The sequence below is a fragment of the Mandrillus leucophaeus genome, unplaced genomic scaffold (genome assembly GCF_000951045.1).
Source record: "Mandrillus leucophaeus isolate KB7577 unplaced genomic scaffold, Mleu.le_1.0 Scaffold396, whole genome shotgun sequence".
Classification (NCBI taxonomy): Eukaryota; Metazoa; Chordata; class Mammalia; order Primates; family Cercopithecidae; genus Mandrillus; species Mandrillus leucophaeus.
Window position 1 is genome coordinate 423140 of NW_012104209.1, and position 21169 is coordinate 444308.

Below are 21169 nucleotides of genomic sequence, written 5' to 3' on the forward strand. Positions count from 1 at the left end.
CCTGCATCCTGTGGCTCTCCCAGCCCCTGCCCACATCTGTGGTATCAGTACATTTGTGAATGAATCCCCCTTACAGCATCCCCACTCACATGCCGCTGGACCCTGACTGATGCATTCTGGAAGACATTCCTCCTCATCGTCCATGTGATTGTGAACTATTTAACTTGGTTTGCTTGTTCTTTCTTCTCCATTGTAACGATTCCTGCCTCCTTCACACAAAGTGCATATGGTGTGCAATTACTAGAGGAAAGTGCTTTGAGACTGCTCTATTTCCTTTAAAGTGTAACTGTTGTCCATAGTGACAAGTAAGAGAGAAAACAAAAGTAGGTAAAATAAGGGCACATCTTTATTTTGCTACAAGGCAGTAAGTACACCGTCATATCTCAAAAGTTCAGTGCTGGCCATCTTGCATCAAATGTTCTTAAGGCAGTGACTGGCTATCAACCACAGTTTTCTGTCTCCCCAGTTGCAAACACAGGATCCATGCAACAGTTCTGAGACCATACACTTAGAAACCACAGGGGATGCAGATCAAATGCAGAACTCCCAAATTATAAAACAGTCGGGCTACACTCAAAACAAAACATAGAACATCAACAACACAGATCTCCCAAAAAGAAGTGCAATGCATGCTTTTATAAACCAACAATAACAAAAAAAACCACAATAAAAAATGCAGAGTCTCCCAAACAAGTTTTCAAATGTATTACAAAAGGAAAAAAAATGTATATATATATAAAATTAAAAAGTCTGAAATACTAGTGCATAGTCAATTACCTAACACCAAGTTTCTTTTCTTTCCGTCCAAGCTCTACTGCCCCTCTGATACTAGCAGCATGTCTACAGGCTAAGACCATAGCAGCAAAAAACGTTTTTCATTTGGCATTTACAAAATTAAATTACTGAATAAAAATATAATTTTTTATAAAACTATTTCTTACAGTAATAATTTTTAAAGCAAGCTAACAGAAAACTCATAAAATGGTTTGGTACAATAAATGTACCTTCAATGTCATTAACCATAAATGAGCATTTACAATCTGGATTAATTGTCTCATGGTATTAAGTCTATACTTATAGTAATGCTTTTACTGATTTTTAAAAATATATGCATATGTTTAGTGATCGAGAAAAGTGAAATACTGGAGTACCTTCTATGTGTAAAATTTCAAAAAACCCATCACAGGAAAAAATACTGATCTGTTGGATCCTTTAAAATACAGATAAATCATTTTATGTTTTTAAAAAAATCTGCATTAAGATATTAACAACTGGCTACAATTCATTACCTAATAATTTAGGTAAGACTGTTATTTATTTTTAAAAATCCTTTTAGTTGGGTGAAATCCAATAAGATTTCATTCAACTAAATGCACCTGGTGCTGCTCTCAACTGTTGTACCACAACAAAAATAGGTTCTTCTCCCATTCATGAAAAGTTTCATGTTGAGGAATGATATATCCCAAGTTAACTTGAAGTGTTCTGAAAACCATAATGCTTTTCTGGAAATGTCTCACATGACCAGCGTCCGGGCTGAGAATGCATTCACATATTTACGAGCTTGACTGGAAGCTGTCATCTGCTCCTCCATCTTTCCACAGGATGCAGGTTCCCAGGTACTGCTACAAGGCTGATGGGGAAAGAGAGGGTAACAGGAACGTCAGACAAGGAAGCTCGTTTTATAGTCCCAGCAGGGCCAGCATTGACCAACAGATGGCAAGTGGTTGACACCAGAAAGGCTTTGTCAGATAGAATCTTACCTCCCTGGCCCCCAGAAATCCGGTGTTCTTAAGGGATATGGATGATGAGAAATTATATGTTAAGAGGGAAAACCGATTCCAAGCAGCTTCATAAGATACAATCACATCTTCACATTTTAATGCCTTCTGACTATCAGGCAATTTTACAAAGCTGGAGACAGGAATGAGCATTATTCTCCAGATACCTAAGGTGGGCTATGGCCACCTACTCACTAAGCAAACCGCCGAGTGCCTGAGCCACAGCGCAAAGCAGCTCATGCATGCACTGGAATTGATCAACACCTGCTAAGTGTCGTATATATGTTTTCATCAGTTACTTTAGAAATAGTTATCCGTATAGTTTAATTTTTTTGTTTGTCTCAAAGAGTCATGCTCTGCCACACCAGGCTGATCAGTATCGGCATAATCACAGCTCACTGCAGCCTCAGCCTTCTGGGCTCAAGTGATCCTCCTACCTCAGCTTCCCAAGCAGCGGGCACTACAGGCACGTGCCACCAAGCCCCCGCTAATTTTTGTATTTTCTGTAGAGGCAGGGTTTCACCATGTTGCCCAGGTTCGTCTTGAACTCCTGGACTCAAGTGATCTGCCCGTCTTGGCCTCCCAAAGTGCTGGGATTACAGACATGAAATCAGAATAGTTTCATTTTTAAAGATACACTAGAAGACACAAGATGGACCTAATATCTAAGGACAGCATCTCCATGCCAGGGACAGTGGCACGTCACATTTCACATGCATTATCTCATTAAAACAGCACAACCACCCCGGGAGGCTGGTTCATTCTCTCCCTAGACAGGCTAGAGAATGGAAACAGAGAATGGAGGTAACTTGCCCAAGGCCACTCTGTAGGTAAGTGGTGGACTGGCTTTGAACTTTGCTGTCTCCAGCTCCTGTGGTGCCTCTGTGTTGCCTCAAATGCAAACACGTACTATTTATGCCCCATTTGGTTTCCAAAAGGATGTAAGATGATTACAAAAGGAATACAAGACAACAGAGTTTTAAAATGTGTATAAAGCAGAGTCATAGGGAAACAAATTCGGAAAAAATAAACACAGTTGGCTCTCCGCATCTGTGGGTTCCATATCTGTGAGTTCCACATTTGTGGGATCCACATCCATAGATTCAATCAATGGCAGATCAAAAAAATTCAGAAAAAAATAATTGTTGTGTATTGAACATGTATAGGTTTTTTCCTTGCCATTATCCCCTAACAATATAACAACTATTTCCATAGCATTTACATTGTATTAGCTATTGTAAGTAATCTAGAGATGATTTAAAGTATACAGGAATTAATGGACACAATGTACATTATTCTGGTGATAGATACACTCACCGCTTTGACTCTGACCACTATGCAATACATCCACGTAACAAAATTACACTTGTACCCCATGAATTTATACAAATAATAAAAAAAAAATTACATGGGAAGATGTGTGTAGATTATATGCAAACACTATGCTATTTTATATCAGGGACTTGAGCATCCACGGACTTTGGTGTCCTTGCAGGTCCTGAAACAAATCCCCCATGGACACTAAGGAACAACTGTAACATGAAGATGGTATGAGATCTGCACACAAAACTCCTGCCATAAAGCACAGTGCCTCAGCTAGATGTAATCTCCCTCTTGACTCTGATCTCTCTAGCAGCCAATGCAGAGAGGGGAACAGAAACACAAACAGATGTAAGATTTGGTGCCTGTAAGCTCAAAAGGAAACCCGTGGGTTAGAAAAAGCACTATTCCTGGTATTGCTATCTGGAGGGATTATTTTCCATGGGACAAAAGAATAAGAAAGACCTTAGCTCTTCAGAGCCTACAGTGTCCTTTATGAGACAGAATGGACACACGTGAAACAGGAGGAATAATAACAGGCAGTGTGTGCAGGCTTCTGGTGTTACCCAAAGGGAAGAGGGGATGGGACACTGAGGAACTGTCAAGGCAATGTTGTGGGGAAAGGGTGAAAACAGCTAAGATTAGGGACGAGGTGAAAACGCAGCGATGTCATCCAGGGAGCGAGAAAGCAGGAAAGAGGCAGGAAGCTGCAATTTGTACATTGCCAGTGGGAGGGGATGTGTGTGTCTGGGGAGGAGCAGAGAGAGAAAGGGTTAAATGACAACATAAAACAAGCCCTCACTATATGCCTCCATGCCTCCAAGTGTTATTTATATAACTCCTCTCATTTAATTCTCACACAAAACACCTGTGGCATAGGTACCATTCATCGCATCCATTTTATAGACTAGGCAATTTGAAAGGAAGAGAGGATTTAGGCACCATACTCAAGGTTACCCGGGTAAGAAATGATGGAGCAAGAATGTCACCCACGGGACCACACCCCTATATTCAAGTTCTTATCAGGAACAATAAAAGGAACCTGGGAAATTGTGTGCTCAGGGCACCAGGGCCTTGGAATCCAGGAAAGTGTTGAGATGGGGTGTGAGAGTCACCAGACTTCCTAGCAAAGAAATATAATTCTACTAAAACAAGGTCCGGGTTACAGTGGTAGGCTTTCCTTGCCTAGTTGCTGGAACAAGGTTTCCTGACTTTGGGTTTGCAGTGTAATGTTCTAGCTTTTAAACTTTCCTAGGGCATAAAGCTTGCGCCATCTCCACTGATGTCAACAGCACTGTCTATGAAGAGAAATGTTCACTCTGAAAGCTCAGAGGCTCAGTGTATAACTTGAAATACTACATAGCAGGATGGATTATCATAATATTTTCCAGGAACTGAGTATCTCAAAAATGACAAGACAAAGATAACAGACAGGTATTCTGAATTGACTTCTATTCCGAATTTAATGTTTTCCTAAACACAATTACCAGGGTAGTTACAGTATTTGAAATAATTCTGAATAAATCATGTTTCTCTAGCCTCAAGCATGCAGGTGAAACACATATCTCTCTGGTGTCTATCTGTCCATACAAATTCCCAAAACATGAAATTGACACAGGAAACCAGTTAGAAAACAAAATTTAATGTTATCTTTTCAATTACTGAGCTTGCATTTGCAGTCGCTACAACAATGTGACATATCATAGTGACTACTTGAAGGTGAATAGTAAAATATGGTGAATATGGAGTACGATGCAGGGCTTACGGCAATGATTAGATGCACGTGGAGCCAAGAACTTCGATCTTAAAGAACAAGTGACAAAACAGGAAGCAGAATGAAATATCTTAATATCATAATATCTTGTATGTAAATTTAAATTTACATAAAGATACACACAGAAAAGAAAAATACTTGAAACGAATGGAGGGAAGGGGAATGAAGGTGAGAATGGAAATGTGAGAACCAAGAAAGACAGAATTGTTTCTGTTTTGCTCTGGTTAAGAATTTTTCCAAAGTCTTTAAAATGGCCTATCAGAATTTTTTTTTTTTTCCTATTTAACTGGGCTTCAATCAGTATAGAATTTTCTTTTCTATTTTTCTTTTTTTAGACATAGGGCCTCATTCTGTTGCCCAGCTTAGAGTGCAGGGGCATGATCACAGCTCCCTCAAACTCCTGGGCTCAAGCGAGCCTCCCGCCTCAGCCTCCTAAGTAGCTGGGACTAGAGGCGTGTGTCACTATGCCCAGCTATGTTTTTTTAAAAAATTTTTTTTGTAGAGGGGGTGGGTCTCGCTATGTTGCCTAGGCTGGTCTCAAACTCCTGGCCTCAAGTGATCTTCCTGCCTTGGCCTCTCAAAGTGTTGGGATTAAGGATAAGCCACTACAACAAGCCAGAATTAATTTTCTAAATGTGTAAATTATCTTAAATGTTATGTTAAAACAATTTTACGCGTGCTATTACTATGCTTCCTGTTAAAAGTCAAGTTCTGTGTCTTTTTTGTTTTTGTTTGTGAGAGAGGGTCTTGCTCCTTGCCCAGGCTGGCACGATCACAGCTCACTGTAGCCTCCATCTCCAGGGTTAAAGTTGATTCTCCAACCTCAGCCTCCTCAGTAGCTCGGACTACAGGCAGGTGCACACTACACTTGGCTAATTTTTGTATTTTTTGTAGAGACAGGGTCTCGCTGTGTTGCACAGGCTGGTCTCAACCTCCTGGACTGAAGTGATCCACCTGCGTTGGCCTCCCAAAGTGCTGGGATTACAGGCATGAACCACTACACCTGGCCTAAAAGTCAAGTTCTGATCCTTTGTAATATAGTCCTTAGGTTGACTCAGAATTCCCAAAGTCAGTTCAGGAGAATCTAGTACTAAGTATTATCAATTGAATGTATTTTCAACTTGAAATTTGACTGTGTTGCTGTGAGATCCCCTACATGGCTCATCACTTTATTCATATTTAGCTCTTCCTCCAGGACCAGGTATTTAAAAATGAGATCACAAGGTACCATATATTTGTAATCAGAGTTCTGAGAGACCTTTCCAAATAGTTAGCTTCTCCTAAGCCAAAAGAGAATTTACCAAGAAACAAATAAAAATGAAATATCCAAATTCCAGAAAGCATCGCATTTCTGAGTCATATATTCCATGAAGCTCAGAGCTAGGGCAGCCAAGATGACTTGGAACGCCTGATTCTCCCAGAACAGACAAACACCAGGATGTGGTAGCCACCGTGTACAAGAACCACTGTGTGTAGGAACAAAAAGGCCACCAAGCATGACCGAGGGAGCTCCTTTTCTGCACCAGGAAAGCACAAGACAAGCACATCTTACCACAATAAATGAAACAAACTGGTCAGAGTAGACATATGCCTATGCTATGAAAGTCAAGGAAGATCAGAAGATTGAGTACTTTGGTACAAAAAAAAAGAAATGCTCCCTTTCTCCCATATTACCTGAAGCCTGGGGCCCCATGCCAACTTTTCATGCAGACAGAATTATTTTTGACAAAGGAAGATTAATGTCTTTGTGCTGGAAGAATATTTTTAAATACTGTCATACATAATCTTTGCAAATTCTCCTTGTTCTCTCTCCATAAACTTTAGTTTCATTTACACTAAAGAAATGCTGAGAATTATGGGTTTCTGCATATGAATTCTTGTGAAGTTACTAACCCATGGTGCTCTTGCAGACATGTCACTCTATCATAATTCATTTCAACATTAATAATCCTACCCACACATCCTCCTCCTGTGGCCGGGGAGTCATCTTGCTTATCCTGTAATGTGCCTTTAATTGCCCCTGGGCAGAAGTGAACTATAAACAGTCTGTCAAAGCTTTAACTGGGATATCCTGTTAAAGCACTTTAAATAAATATTGCCATCCTTTGTAGAAAACAGAAGAAATAAAAAGAAACAAGACCATGTCCACAGGTGGTTTTCTGTCAGAATTAGATGATCTTCACATTTTCATTCAGAACATGAATAGTTTTTTCATCAAGCTGAACAAAAACGGTTCTTATTATTATATTCATACAGCAACTTCACCCAGTATCTGCTGGCTTCAAAAGCCTTGACAAATTATGTGTTTTACAATTTGCTGACCTAATAAGAAACTTGTATAAACTGAAGAAAAAAAAAAAAAAAGGTAAAACCAAAGCAACTCATCAGATGGTATTATGTTTTTATTATGTTTTGTTTTAAAACAATAAGCAGGCATCAATGGTATCTAAAACAGTAAAAAATAAGAATTTTCTGCTTATTCTATTTCACCTATCTGAAAAAAAAATACTTACTCTGGACTAAAATTCTAAAAATGAGAATTCCTTCCCAAAGGGATATCTTTTGAAAAAATGGATCAGTTATAAGATAGACTGTAGAAATCTTTTGTTGTCTCTTGAAAGTCAGGGATAAGCTTAAACTGAAATGTTGCTAAGCTAAGGTTAATGGTTACCTAACTTTTGTCGAGAGTAAATGCTTCCTTAGGTTGGCACAAATCAATTAAATGCCTCCAACTTCAGCACTGCTGATTTTCTACAGAAAATAATCTTAAAAGTTAGGGAATTAAAAGTCAAGATGGTGACTAGAAGTTGCCTCATCCACCAATGCCTCCACTTCCCAAGCCTAAATTAACAATTGCAAATGTGGATGGATGTGGATGGACCTTTCCCAAATTTGGAGTTTGTCCCAGATGTCTCTAGAGGTCTCTTCACCTTACATGTTGATAGACTTTCTAAGTTTATATGATATAGCCTAGGGTGGCACAACTTTTTGCAATATTTTTTTCCTTAGTCACATATGAGTTCCAGACTATTAAAGATTAAGACCAGAGCCAAATTGCTCTAAAGCAATTCTATCTTTGCTGGCCTGCCCAAGGAAGATTTTATCTCAGAATGTTTATTCTCTCTAAGTGTCACCAAACAAAACAAATGAAAAATCCACATCTCAAAATGTCTGGGGCAGGGCATTCTGACTCTGAGCTCAACATAGCTTCTCCCTTCACTTAGCCCTTCTCAGTTCAACCCAAAAGCTGTACACAGAAAAGCTGCTTAATTTATAACATTTTTTGAAAGCAGGTCACTGAGTTACTACTGACAGCTATGTGAACTTCTGCCAGGGTAAGTGGAAAAAAGTGACCAAAAGGGAGAACCAAATGAGTGTGCAGGCATCCAGGGGAGCGGGTCAGCACAGCACACTAGATGAAAAAGGCTCAGAAAGGTCTCTGTCGTGTGCAGACGGTTTCCATGTCTGCTTAAATGCCAACACGAGCAGCAGAAAAATAGAGAAAACCAGTAAATCAGTTGCTTCATCTCCATCATACCGCGAGGTCTGACTACCTTTATTTCAAGGAATCAGTTGAATCAGCTCTCTCTTTTGGTGACCCACTGACACAGTTCTGTAGGAGTGGGACAGGGAATAGCATGCCAGAGGAAATAATATACCACAATGAAAAAAACAAAACAACAAAAAAACCCAAAAAACCACCCTGGCCTTTGGTGAGGGCTTCTTGCCTGCATTTCAAGGACAGGGACTATGTGGAGCCTCTGCCTAATATACCACCGGTGTACAGTGGCAAGTGTGCCGCCATCTTGAAAGCAATATTATATCCATTTGATCTTCACAGTAACCTGTGTGATGAGTGAAGGATATTCCATGGTCTCGAACTTAGAGTTTGCTTAATTTTGTTCACTTGATGAATTAAAGTCATGCCATTTGAAAATGGTAGAGTCTAGCCTGGAACCCAGATTCTGTTGCCCCCATATGCTTGTTTATTATACTGCTTATCAATGCCTATAAGGCAAAAAGGATTTGCCTTATTTTTTGAAAAATATAAAAGTTCATAAACAAATAACATAAAGATAGGAGCAATCTAAAACACACTGAACCGAAAGCTAAGGAGAGTATCAACTGCTAGCAATATTTTAAAATTCTTTGATGCTGTGCAAATGTGTTTAAATAATAATGGCTGGAGAAATTTCTTTAACTTAAATTTCTTGTTTTAAAAAAGTCAGGCCACGGGCAAGCCAAGTCAGGAAATTAAAATTTAAGGCTGTCATTTTGTGGTTACGAAAAAGAGGAAAGTGAGTGAGTAGAAAGCCTATGAACACATCTTTTACACTTGGGTTTTAAATAGGAATAAAAGGAAATTATAATTTAAGAGAAAAATACAGAAGTTCAGAAGGCTTATAACTTAAAGTAGAGTTTTTGATCTACCAATAAAAATGTCTACCTTAAGAAAAGTTGATTAGCATAATGTGCTTATTTCAAAACATAAAGGAAATGGAAAGCATGCTGAGGAAAGCAGGCAACTCTTTTCTCCTTGCTGAGGAGGGAGCTGTGCGTCTGCCTCGGTCTCTCTCGGGTAACTACTGAATGGCGGAATCCAGCAGCATTCCACAGTGCCTTTCCTGCCACAAATGCACACTTTCTAGGCTGACTGTTTTCACTACTTACTCATTTGTGACCATTTTATAAGCTTCTATACTCTATCCTCCACCCCACACAATGTGGAGAAAAGGCTGAATACTGACAATGATACGACATGAAAATCTCATATATTCTGGGCCACATGAAAGACACAAATATAAAAAAATCTCAGAACATTTTTATTGTAAGAATATCCTGTTTGCTTTTACAATTTAAAATTAAAACAACTGTGAAAAAAATAAAAGAAATACAACGATTATAAGATTATGCAGCTGTTGCAAATTCCTTTTGGAAAAAGACTAAGTAATTCAAAAAAACAAACATAACATGATTGTACATAATGGCTTATAAAAGCCTCTATTTAAGCACTGTAGATTATAGATTAGGGGATACGTGGAGAGTTCCGGATTATTAAAATTCACTGAATCTTGGCTGGGTGTGGTGGCTCACACTTGTAATCCCAGTACTTTGGGAGTCTGAGACAGGCAGATCACCTGAGGTTGGGAGTTTGAGCCTGGCCTGGCCAACATGGTGAAACCATGTCTCTACTAAAAATACAAAAATTAGCCAAGTGTGGTGGCGGGCGCCTGTAATCCCAGCTACTTGGGAGATTGAGGCAGAAGAATCGCTTGGACCCAGAAGGTGGTGGTTGCAGTAAGCTGAGATTGTACCACTGCACTACAGCCTGGGTGACAGACTGAGACTCTGTCTCAAAAAAAAAAAAAAAAATTATTTGTATCTCAGTGACAACCCACATAACAATGGGCAGACTTAGCACCCTGATTTTGGTGTCTATGCACCATTTTTCACTAAGAGGATTCAGAGCACCATGGGGAAATGGCTGATTCCAGAAAGAGAGTAAGGAAATGTGGCTATTAAATTAAAGCAACTTAAATTCATTCAAATTGAAAATTCTGTTCCTCAGCAGCACTTGCCATATTTCAAGTGCTCAAAAGCCACTGGCTATCATAGTGGATAGCAGCATATTAGAAATTTCCTTCACATCACTATAGAAGTTCCATTAGACAGCACTGGACTAGAGAGTAAAAGAGATTTAAGAGGCTTAACCAAATGCAATGTGTGAAATTGTTTCAATTTTGATTCTTTTTTGGATTAATGGGAAATTTAAATATACCAGAGAATGAGAAGATTAAAGAATTATTGTTAAATATGTAATGATGGTATTAGGTTATATATAAAAATGTCTATGTTTAGAGACACATCTGGAAGTACATGAGAATAAAATGTTATATTAGTTGGAATTTACTTTAAAATAGTTCAGGCTGGACAGGGTGGCTCCTGCCTGTAATCCCAGCACTTTGGGAGGTCAAGGCAGAAGTATTGCTTGAGCACAGGAGTTTGAGGCCAGGCTGGGCAACACAGGGAGACCCCATCTCTACAAAAAACAAAACAAAACAAAACAAAACAAAAAACTAGCTGGACATGGTGGCATGTGCCTATATTCCTAGCTACTCAGGAGGCTGAGGTAGGAGGATTGCTTGAGTCCAGGAGGTAGACTAGAGCAAGCCATGATCTTGCCACTGTACTCCAGCCTGGGTGACAGAGCAAGGCCTTGTCTCAAAAACAAAACAAAACAAAACAAAAAAATACCGACCTGGTGCAGTGCCTCACATCTGTAATCCCAGCACTTTGGGAGGCCAAGGTGGGCAGATCATGAGGTCAGGAGATCGAGACCATCCTGGCTAACACAGTGAAACCCTGTATCTGCTAAAAATACCAAAAATTAGCTGGGCGTGGTGACATGCGCTTTTAGTCACAGCTACTTGGGAGGCTGAGGCAGAAGAATCGCTTGAACCTGAGAGGTGGAGGTTGCAGTGAGCCGAGATCGTGCCACTGCACTCCAGCCTGGGTGACAGAACAAGACACTGTTTCCAAAAAAAAAAAAATTAAAAATTTAAAAACAAAATTAAAACTTCATAAAAAAAGAGATGAAGTAGGCCTGACGCGGTGGCTCGCATCTATTATCCCAGCACTTTGGGAGGCCGAGGCAGGTGGATCACTTGAGGTCAGCAATTCGAGACCAGCCTAGCCAACATGGTGAAACCCCATCTCTACTAAAAATACAAAAATTAGCTGGGCATGGTGGCGGACATCTGTAGTCCCAGCTACTCAGGGGACTGAGGCAGGAGAATCACTTGAACCCGGGAGGTAGAGGTTGCAGTGACCTGATATCACGTCACTGCACCCCAGCCTGGGCGACAGAGTGAGATTCTATCTCAAGAAAAAAAAAAGAGATGAGGTAAATATGGCAAAATGATAACAAGTGTTAACTCTAGAACATAGTATATTTTCCACACTTCTATATGTGTATAAAATTTATAATAAAATGTCAAACACATAGCTTCTTGGCATTTCTAATTTTAAAACAGCAAATGTAATTTATACATATTTACAAATAAGCATGTGCATTTATATGTATGTTAGAAGCAAAACCGTAATGGCCCAGTATATGGGCCTCAAAAACAGTAATAATTGCTTTTCTAAAATGTTATTGGCATAATCAAGCTGGGGTGATTAAAACTGAAATGATAAAACACAAAATTGAGCAGTTCCTGTGTTCTTCAATAAACTGTTCTTGCACCTAAGTTATTTAGACAATTTATAGGGACAGACGATCAACTGCATTACACCAGTTGCAAATATTTTACATTTTAGAAGTATTCAAATTTTAAAATATTTTGAAACTCCTATTTTGCTGTTTTAATAAAAGCATTATGACAAAATGTCTAGATGGTTTGCCTAAAATCCCACTTAATATTTGATTTATTGTAATTACAAATTACAAAAATTAGAGATTATATAAAGTACTCTTAAGTAAAATACATATCATTTAATAAATGTGCAATATGTTCAATAATACCATGTGTGAGAAATATGCCTAATTAGGTCAAATTGGATTATCAATAGAACTGTATGAAATAGCACTGTGTTTTAAACAAATAAAATTAACAAATTGCATAAAAACATCCATAGAAATATTACTGAGTCAGGATTATATGAAATATAGGCCATATATGTTTAAATATTTAGAGTCACTTGACGCATTTTCCAATACTTATCACAATAGTCAGAAACATTTTAGAAATCACATATTTCTGTGGTATCAGAAGCTAGAACTCCATGACATAAAATGAAGGAGATACTTGGTGTATAGCATTCATTCACTTAGTGAAGATTTATTTCCTTCTCCCAACTGGCAAGTATGCAGAGCAACATTCAGTAAGTATTTCTTAAAATAAATTAGTATCTATTATAGCAGATTAATTTTTTTTTTTTTTTTTTTTTTTGAGATGGAGTCTCACTCTATTGCCTAGGCTGAAGAGAAATGGTGCGATCTGGGCTTACTGCAACTTTCACCTACCGGGTTCAAGCAATTCTCCTGCTGCAGCCTCCTGAGTAGCTGGAATTACAGGTGTGCACCACCATGCCTGGCTAGTTTTTTGTATTTTTAGTAAAGACAGGGTTTCACCATGTTGGCCAGGCTGGTCTCGAACTCCTGACTTTGTGATCCACCCGCCTCAGCCTCTTCAAAGTGCTGGGATTACAGGCGTGAGCCACTGTGGCCGGCCTTAAAAAAATTTTTTTAGAGACAAGGTCTTGCTCTTGTCTCCCAGGTTAGAGTGCAAGGGTATAATCACAGCTCACCGTAACCTTGAACTCCTGGGCTTAAGGGATCCTCCTGCCCTAGCCTCCCAAGTAGCTAGGATTACAGGTGTGCACTACACCCAGCTAATTATTTTTTAATGGAAACTGAGTCTAGCTATGTTGTGCAGGCTGGTCTCAAACTCCTGGTCTCAAGCTATCTATCCTCCAGTCTCGGCTTCCCGAAGTGTTGTGATGACAGGTGTGAGCTACTGAGCCTGGCTTTATAGCAGATTATTAAAACATATATGGTCAGTGTAAACCAGTGAACTATACAGTTTAGACAGGAGTATTGACTCTGAAATTAACTTTCAAGTCTCAATCATTCAGTTTGGTAGAATTGACAAATATTACCTTCACCATACACAACAATCTCAGTGTACAGATGTTAGAATCCATAAAGTGCCAGTATGACTCACGGATAGACAGGAGAATACAGATTAATAAAGTAGAGCTACGACTTAATTTTCAGTTTCAGAGATAACCAATATTTCCATTAAATAAAATACAAATATACTGATAAAGTTCAATACTGAACTATGGGTTTTCAACTTATGTAATGGTAACTGTCCCCAAGAATATTTATGTGTTTACTTTTTGAAATTTAGAACAGACTTTTCCTATACTACTACAAATACAACTTGGCCTCAGGCTAGGTTAGAAAATATACATAAAACTTAATCTAACTGAATTAAAACATTAGTAGCACTAATAGCAGGAGTTGAATTCTGTTCTCTAGAAATCAAGGGCCAAGTAACTTAGACGGGAAGGAAAAAAAAAGAAAAAGAAAAAGCTTTCCTTCTGGACCTAAGAACAGCTCTCAGGAAAAGTCTGAAATGGCTGCCCTTTGCCTTGGAATCTTTGTAATTCCCTTTCTGGGTTCCTCTTATGTCTGGGTGGAGTTCATTTTCTCCCTCATCTCCCAATTCTTTGTGATATTTTTTTTGAGATGGAGTCTCATTCTGTCACCCAGGCTGGAGTGCAGTGGCACGATCTCGGCTCACTGCAGCCTCTGCCTCGCGGGTTCAAGCGATCCTCCTGCCTTGGCCTCCTGAGTAGCTGGGATTAGTAGAGATGGGGTTGCACCGTGTTGGCCAGGCTGGTCTCGAACTCCTGACCTCAAGTTATCCACCTGCCTTGGCCTCCCAAAGTGCTGGGATTACAGGTGTGAGCCACTGCGTCTGGCCTCTGTGATATTCTGAGTCTTCTCCACACGGGGCCGACTCTAGACTCACTGACATAGGAACTTGTCCAGATTCCCCATAAATACTGACTCCCTGTCTCACACTCCAGTCCACAGCCATTTTACCAAAACAATTGCTGTCAGAGAAAGGCCAGGAAGGAATCAATCTGATTTAATTAAACAAAATGCGCTTGCAACCCTTATTTCAAAATAATACTAAGCATTGGCCAGGTGCGGTGGCTCACACCTGTAATCCCAGCACTGTAGGAGGCCGAGGCGGGCAGATCACTTGAAACCAGGAATTCGAGACCTGCCTGGCCAACATGGCAAAACTCCGTCTTTACCCAAAAATACAAAAAAAATAGCTGGGTGCCGGTGGCTCACACCTGTAATTCCAGCTACTTGGGAGGCTGAGGTACGAGAATCACTTGAATCTGGGAGGTGGAGATTGCAGTGAGCTGAGATCACCCCACTACACTCTAGCCTGGGCCACGGGGTAAGACCCTGTCTCAAAAAACAAAACAACAACAACAAAACCCGAAAAACTAAGCATCGCAAATACTTAAACAGGGCAAGTTTTAAGATTCTCACAATTTGGAATGACAAACTATCACAAGGATGGGAAACCCCTTTAAGGGAATGGGCAGACTCTCAAAGGTTGCTATCCTATGATCGTGCCATTTAACTTATAGCAAGAAATATGACTTTCAGCTTCTGAATCCAGGCTCTTCAATTTCTCTAGGGTTATGAAGTTTCCCTCTGCATGGCACAGGGGGATGGAGGAGAGAGGGCTCTGCAGGTGGCTGGGTATTGGGCTATTTAATGTTAGAAACTGCTTTAAATAATTTAGGGAAGCAAAATTTGCATTCTTATTTACATTTGGCTCAGGATTAATTTGGAATTTGTTATATTTCATCAACACACACCCACTTTAGGGTTACAAGGGAAATCTCTTTTGATATTAAAACCTCACAGCAGATGGTCAACTTCAGATTGGCCTCACAACATTGACAGTTGACTTTCTTATTCTGACAGTCAAATACATTGCAATTATTTTCTGTCTGACTAATTTCAGACTTCATTTAAAATTGGAACAGTCTCTGAGCTTTGGTTGCCTAGGGATACAGCATAAAAAATAAAAAATTTGGAATAAACTAAACTATATCGATATATTTTTATAAAACATTTGAGGGCAGAAGAAGATAGTGACACACGTGTAATACATGATCTTAGTCTCACTCACAATAAGAAATGTTTCATTTCATCATGCTTTGGGAAATCTGCACTCAAAAATTTCTAGCATGTCTCATGTGAGTAGCAAAAAGGAATTATTGGATTTTTCTAGACATCAAGAAATAGTATAAAAGCATTACTCCTCTATGTTAAAATGTTGAAAACAAAAAACAGACCACCAGCACTACCACCACCACCACCACCACCACCACCACCATCAAAGATGACAGTTTTTCAGCAAATGAATTTTAAAATACCAATGTTGGAATAGTAATTACCTGCAAGGGGCTCGCCAGGGACCTGTTTTTAGGTACTGTAAATGCTTTGAGAACATTGTCTTCATCTTCTGATGCTGGTGCCATTAAAATGGAGCTTGTAAGAATATTCTAAAGGGAAGAGAATAATTTGAAATTTAAATGAGGTTGGATAATATGAGAGCCAACATTTCTCTAACACTGTGGAGAGTAGATTACTATGAGATGATACACATTAGCATAAAAAAATGCAGTTATCTGCCAGAAATTCTCCTCACTACGAGCTAAAAGGAGAACTCAACTATGTCTGAAACTTAATCCCATTGTGGCAAACATCACCACAACACAAAGCTCCTTCGGGATCCCAGAATTCTAGGCATGTGTTAGGCACTCAAAAAACATCTGCTGAATGAATTAATAAATACATGCCTTTCAAAACAGAAGATTAACTAAGTTCTGGGGAGAGAACACTTTATTTCATATACTGGTACAGAACTATCAATACTTTAGAGCTATAAATTATTGGCAAAAAATGGTAAACAGTAGGGAATTTAGAACAAGACCTGAGTCCCAACCCAGCACCATCCCTTATTAGGTATATAATCTTGAGCGAATGACTAAGCCTCTTTGTGCCTCTGTTTTCCGGTTGACATAATAGAAATGATAGTAATACCCACCTGGCCGGGCGCGGTGGCTGAGGCCTATAATCCTAGCACTTTGGGAGGCTGAGGCGGGTGGATCACCTGAGGTCGGGAGTTCCAGACCAGCCTGACCAACATGGAGAAACCCTGTCTCTACTAAAAATTCAAAATTAGCCGGGTGTGGTGGTACATGCCAGTAATCCCAGCTACTCGGGAGACCGAGGCAGGAGAATCGCTTGAACCCGGGAGGGAGAGGTTGTGGTGAGCTGAGATCGCGCCATTGCACTCTAGCCTGGGCAACAAGAGTGAAACTCCGTCTCAAAAAAATAAAAATTAATAAAAGTAATACCAACCTTACAGGATACTTGTGAGAATTAATTGAATTAATTCATTGAAAGCCCCTAGAATAGTACTTACCACTTAGTACCTACTAAATAAATCTCAGCAGTTGTTAATAGCTCTGATTTTCCTTAAGACATAAGGACAACCATTCACAAATCATAAACTTTAAAAATGGTGGTAGTAACCCAAAGCAATTGGGTACAATACTGGGCATCTGCTATAGACACTGGTTGATACCATATGAGATGCTACACAAACCAAACAACAGACAACTTAACAAGAAGACAATATTATTTAGAAGACAAATAAAGGAAAATATAAAAATTAACATAGTTTTTATATCCATGTGGCTGATTTTTTTAAATGGCAAAGGCACTCATATCATAAGAAAACAAATAATGAAAAAGTCTGCAACGTTTCTAATACATGAAAAAACTCAACTTTATACTCTACATTAATAATCATTTTTTAAAAACCATGCACAGGAGAATATTTAGAAATAAGATGCCTTAAAGAGGCAGTGCTGAAACCGCAGCAGCCCCACATGCCACATACAGGACTGTGTGAGGCGCCAGCGTCATATAACAACTTAGGGGCTGGTGCACACATACTTACCGGTGCATCTGCCACAGGCGAGGTCTGCGTGAACAGTTGGGTATTCAGACTGTCCCCTTCCCAGTGGTGTGAACAGAAGAAGTTTCCTGATTTATCAGTTGGAGATTCCACCTGAAAGCATATAGAAAGTGCTTTGTTGTTTCTAGAACTTCCTATGAAACATGTACAGTCAGGAGTATATTTCTGGCCAGTCCCTCAAATACTTATATAAAACTATGTTGCTAACTTACACTATCAGTGTAACATTTTGCTCTATCTTCTGGATTCAACAAAGAACCACTGTTGGCAAATTTAAAATGTGACTAGCTCCAAATTTACTGCCCATAAAGCTCCTATGTTTTCAACCAATGTTCTGATTCTAGGTGTTTATTCTATTATAAATATATTTTAATGATATACCTAGTAGCGTTGTATCTGTCAAGGATTTTATTTTGGTGACATAAAGGGTCTTTTGGTGACAAAAGACTGGTTTTCAATCACACTTCTGGTAAAACTCTGTATTACTGAATAAGCAAATCAGATTTTTAACTATGAAAAAATATCAAATACTTATCTTTACATGAAAATAAATTCAAGCAGCACTGTATCTAACCTGCTGGAAAACAACTGTGGCCAACAAGCTAAAACTTTGATCCTTGCAGGTTAGATTCCCTTTTTTTAATACAATGAATTAAAGGTACTATTATTTTAATTTAAATTCCAATTCTTCACATCTAAAAACGAAATATCAACTTTCTATAATCAATAATGTTTAAAAGTACATTAAAAAGCTGTTTCCCTCCCTTTTCTTGATCCTCTCTAGCATGTTTTCTGTCCAAACATGAAGTAGATAGAGATGGCTTGGCTTCCCAAAGGAAAGGCCAATGATGCCTACAGTCTGGCAGTACCTTTTCACTGCACCTTGTATGAAAATCTTGCATGAAAAGTGGTAGTGTTGCACAGTGCCAATGGCAGACACATCAAGCTGCACACAAGGAACAAAGTGGGCAGGATTCTCAGCTTGTTGCTTCCAAAGGATTTCGTATTTACCTCTTGTTTGATTTTCTTCAGTAAGGGTGGTCCATTTTCTTGAAACTCAGCAACAATTCCAGATTCATCAGATTCCTGTTTGATCACATCCTGCAGGTCTTCTACTAGATGAGAGGGTGTCTGAGGCTAAAGAGAAGAGTGGGTATTTTTGCATCAGAGAGAACTTCTGACAGGACTAACAAACCAACTAAACCCAAGAACTTTTCTAGAACTTACTAGCATCTTCAGGGGACCGTATTTAATTTCTTGAGCTGCAAGCGCGTGTTTGAATGGTGTAGGAGTTCTTGGAGAGCTTTCTAAGATTGACCTTTTGATAGCTGGGGTTCTAAAACTTTAAAAAGAAAAGAAACAGTGGTTCAATATAAAACAATACATGTCCCTACGTGGCTTTACCTGCTACATTTAATATTTTTTCACTGAATACAACAAACTCTGTTATGGATTTGGAATTGGGTATGCTGATTAATCATATTATTCGTTAAGAAAAAGAGAATATGCATATCACATATTTTCAAATATTTCAAAATATTATATCTCGAAGAATAAAAGCATTAAATGATTTTCCATCTTTCCTTAATGGCTCTGAAGACACATATAGTGCCTATGATCTGTATAAGACTATGAGCATCAAGAAGACCTGATGTCATTTACAAATCAGTTTTCCCTATTCATGAAAACAGAGCCCATACTACAAAACATGTTAACCTTTCAAAATTTACTTTTTGTACTTCGAAATAAGAGTGCATTTCTTTTCAAGGTTTCTGATAATTCACACTTTCTCTACCATTTTTCTGAATTGATTAAGGCTTTATTGAATAAAAATGACTGCTTACTCATCCCTTGGCTTCTAATCATATAATATTCCTGGGGATGTCAGAAGAGGTCCTATCTACACATAAATTCAAAAAGAAAAATAAGATTAAAAAATACAAACTAAAAATAAATAAATAATAAACAAATAAAATTAAATAAAAATACAAACTAGGTAAGAAATCATACTCATTCTTATTCTGAAACTTATAATTAGAGAGGAAAGGAGGTTGACAATCTGGCTTTCATAAGAAGGCCTTATGGAGGGAACAAACAAACTGAATGGATAAGTTTTATGAAAACTACTTGTGCATAGATAGGAAATTTTGGAGTAAGTTACAAAGGTAATTTAGTTTATCTTCCCATCTACCAGTAGGTAGTTGAAATATGCCCAGGACAGATATATTCAACGTGAGAATAGACATAATTATATATAAGTGGTCAGTAAAATTATGCACATACAAGTGGATCAGACATCTGGGGACTATATTCCATTAACTAAATATAAGTAAATAAGATAAATAATTTTATTTCCTGAACCAAAGACTTACACAGTATTTTCCTTTTGAGTTTTCACAGTCTGGTCTCTATGAAATGGTGTTGTAACAGTCAATTTGTGACCAATGAGAGGAGTGGAAGTTAAAGAAGGCATTTCCGAGTCTGAGTTTTCATGGTTACTGGAAGTGTTTAAGAACTAAACATGGAGAAAAAGAAAAAAATTACTTAGATTAGATGGCAATTCTTTAAATTTAAAAATCACAATTTAAAAATCACACCTAGATAACAAGAATGTTTTACTGACCCACTATATTAAATAATAAAGATGCTAACAAGCATGTCATGTTGACTAGGGTATTGTTTTATTTCAACTGAGCACCCAAGATTTGGGTGTGGTTTCCAAGAAATAAAATTTAGGGTCAATGCTGAAAAACTTGCAAAACTGTGAGAAAATATTCTCAATAAATGACGCTTATCATTAAAGATAATGAGATGTGTTCTTTCTTAACATTTAAAAGGCTTTAGTGATTTGGGGGAAAATAATAGTTAATAATTAATAGTTTCCTTTCATACTTTGTTTTTTCTCTTTAATAATATATGAACCAAAATTAGTATTACAAAAGGTTTACATTATGTGGAAAATTCTTGAATAATAAACTGTGTCTCTCAGAACACTAAAGTTCTGGGAAAAAACTAGGTGTTCCATAAAGAATTCCAAGGTAAAATAAATTTGGGAAACACAACATATTGTAATCTTCCCCTGGAAATTCACAAGGCACAACAGCATATTAATAACTCTGAGAAGGCCTGCAGTTAAAAAAAAAGGTTTTAAAGAAATGGGGTCTTGCTACATTCCCCAGACTGAACTTGAACTCCTGGGATCAAGCGATCCTCTCACCTTAGCTTCCCCAGTAGCTAGGACTACAGGCCCATGCCACTATGCCCAGCTAAGAAACCTACTTTTAACTTTTTGTTTGATTTAGTGTTTCCCAAATGTATATACCTATATCATACCTAAATCTGTTCTTAAAACAAATTCAACAGATACAACTGGAAAAATGTTTTAAAGTACCAAATTACCTACTAAATTTAATTATTTAAATAATTTAGGAACACAAATCTCTGATAAGCATTGTAATTTTCATGCCTTAGAAAAAGCTGTACGAAATAAAAATATTCGTTGGCAAAAACTGCACTAGTAAAATAGCATGGCACAACTCAAAAAAGCCAATGTTGAGAAACTGAAATTAAAAATATGTTCTTTTCCTTAAGCATTTGTTTCTCCTCTTCTTCCCAAACTCTTCCACTTAAAGATGAATTGGAACCTTTAAATTTTCTAGTTGCACCCCAAATGTTATATAAACACAATTTGGTTCCCTCCTCCC

The 21169-nt window shown here is 38.3% G+C and overlaps 1 protein-coding gene across 1 annotated transcript in view; it reads right to left on the bottom strand.

Annotated features, from left to right (window-relative positions):
- Nucleotides 1-324: 324 nt before the first annotated feature.
- The window catches only part of MYB (v-myb avian myeloblastosis viral oncogene homolog), a 36252-nt gene continuing 15407 nt past the window's right edge, over nucleotides 325-21169 (bottom strand). Inside the window, exons 11-16 of the mRNA XM_011991450.1 lie at nucleotides 19838-19980; nucleotides 18693-18807; nucleotides 18477-18602; nucleotides 17448-17558; nucleotides 15874-15981; nucleotides 325-1630 (exon numbers count right to left, since the gene is read on the bottom strand). Coding sequence (XP_011846840.1) covers nucleotides 1514-1630; nucleotides 15874-15981; nucleotides 17448-17558; nucleotides 18477-18602; nucleotides 18693-18807; nucleotides 19838-19980 — 720 coding nt within the window. The 3' untranslated portion in view covers nucleotides 325-1513. The remainder of the gene's footprint in view (nucleotides 1631-15873; nucleotides 15982-17447; nucleotides 17559-18476; nucleotides 18603-18692; nucleotides 18808-19837; nucleotides 19981-21169) is intronic.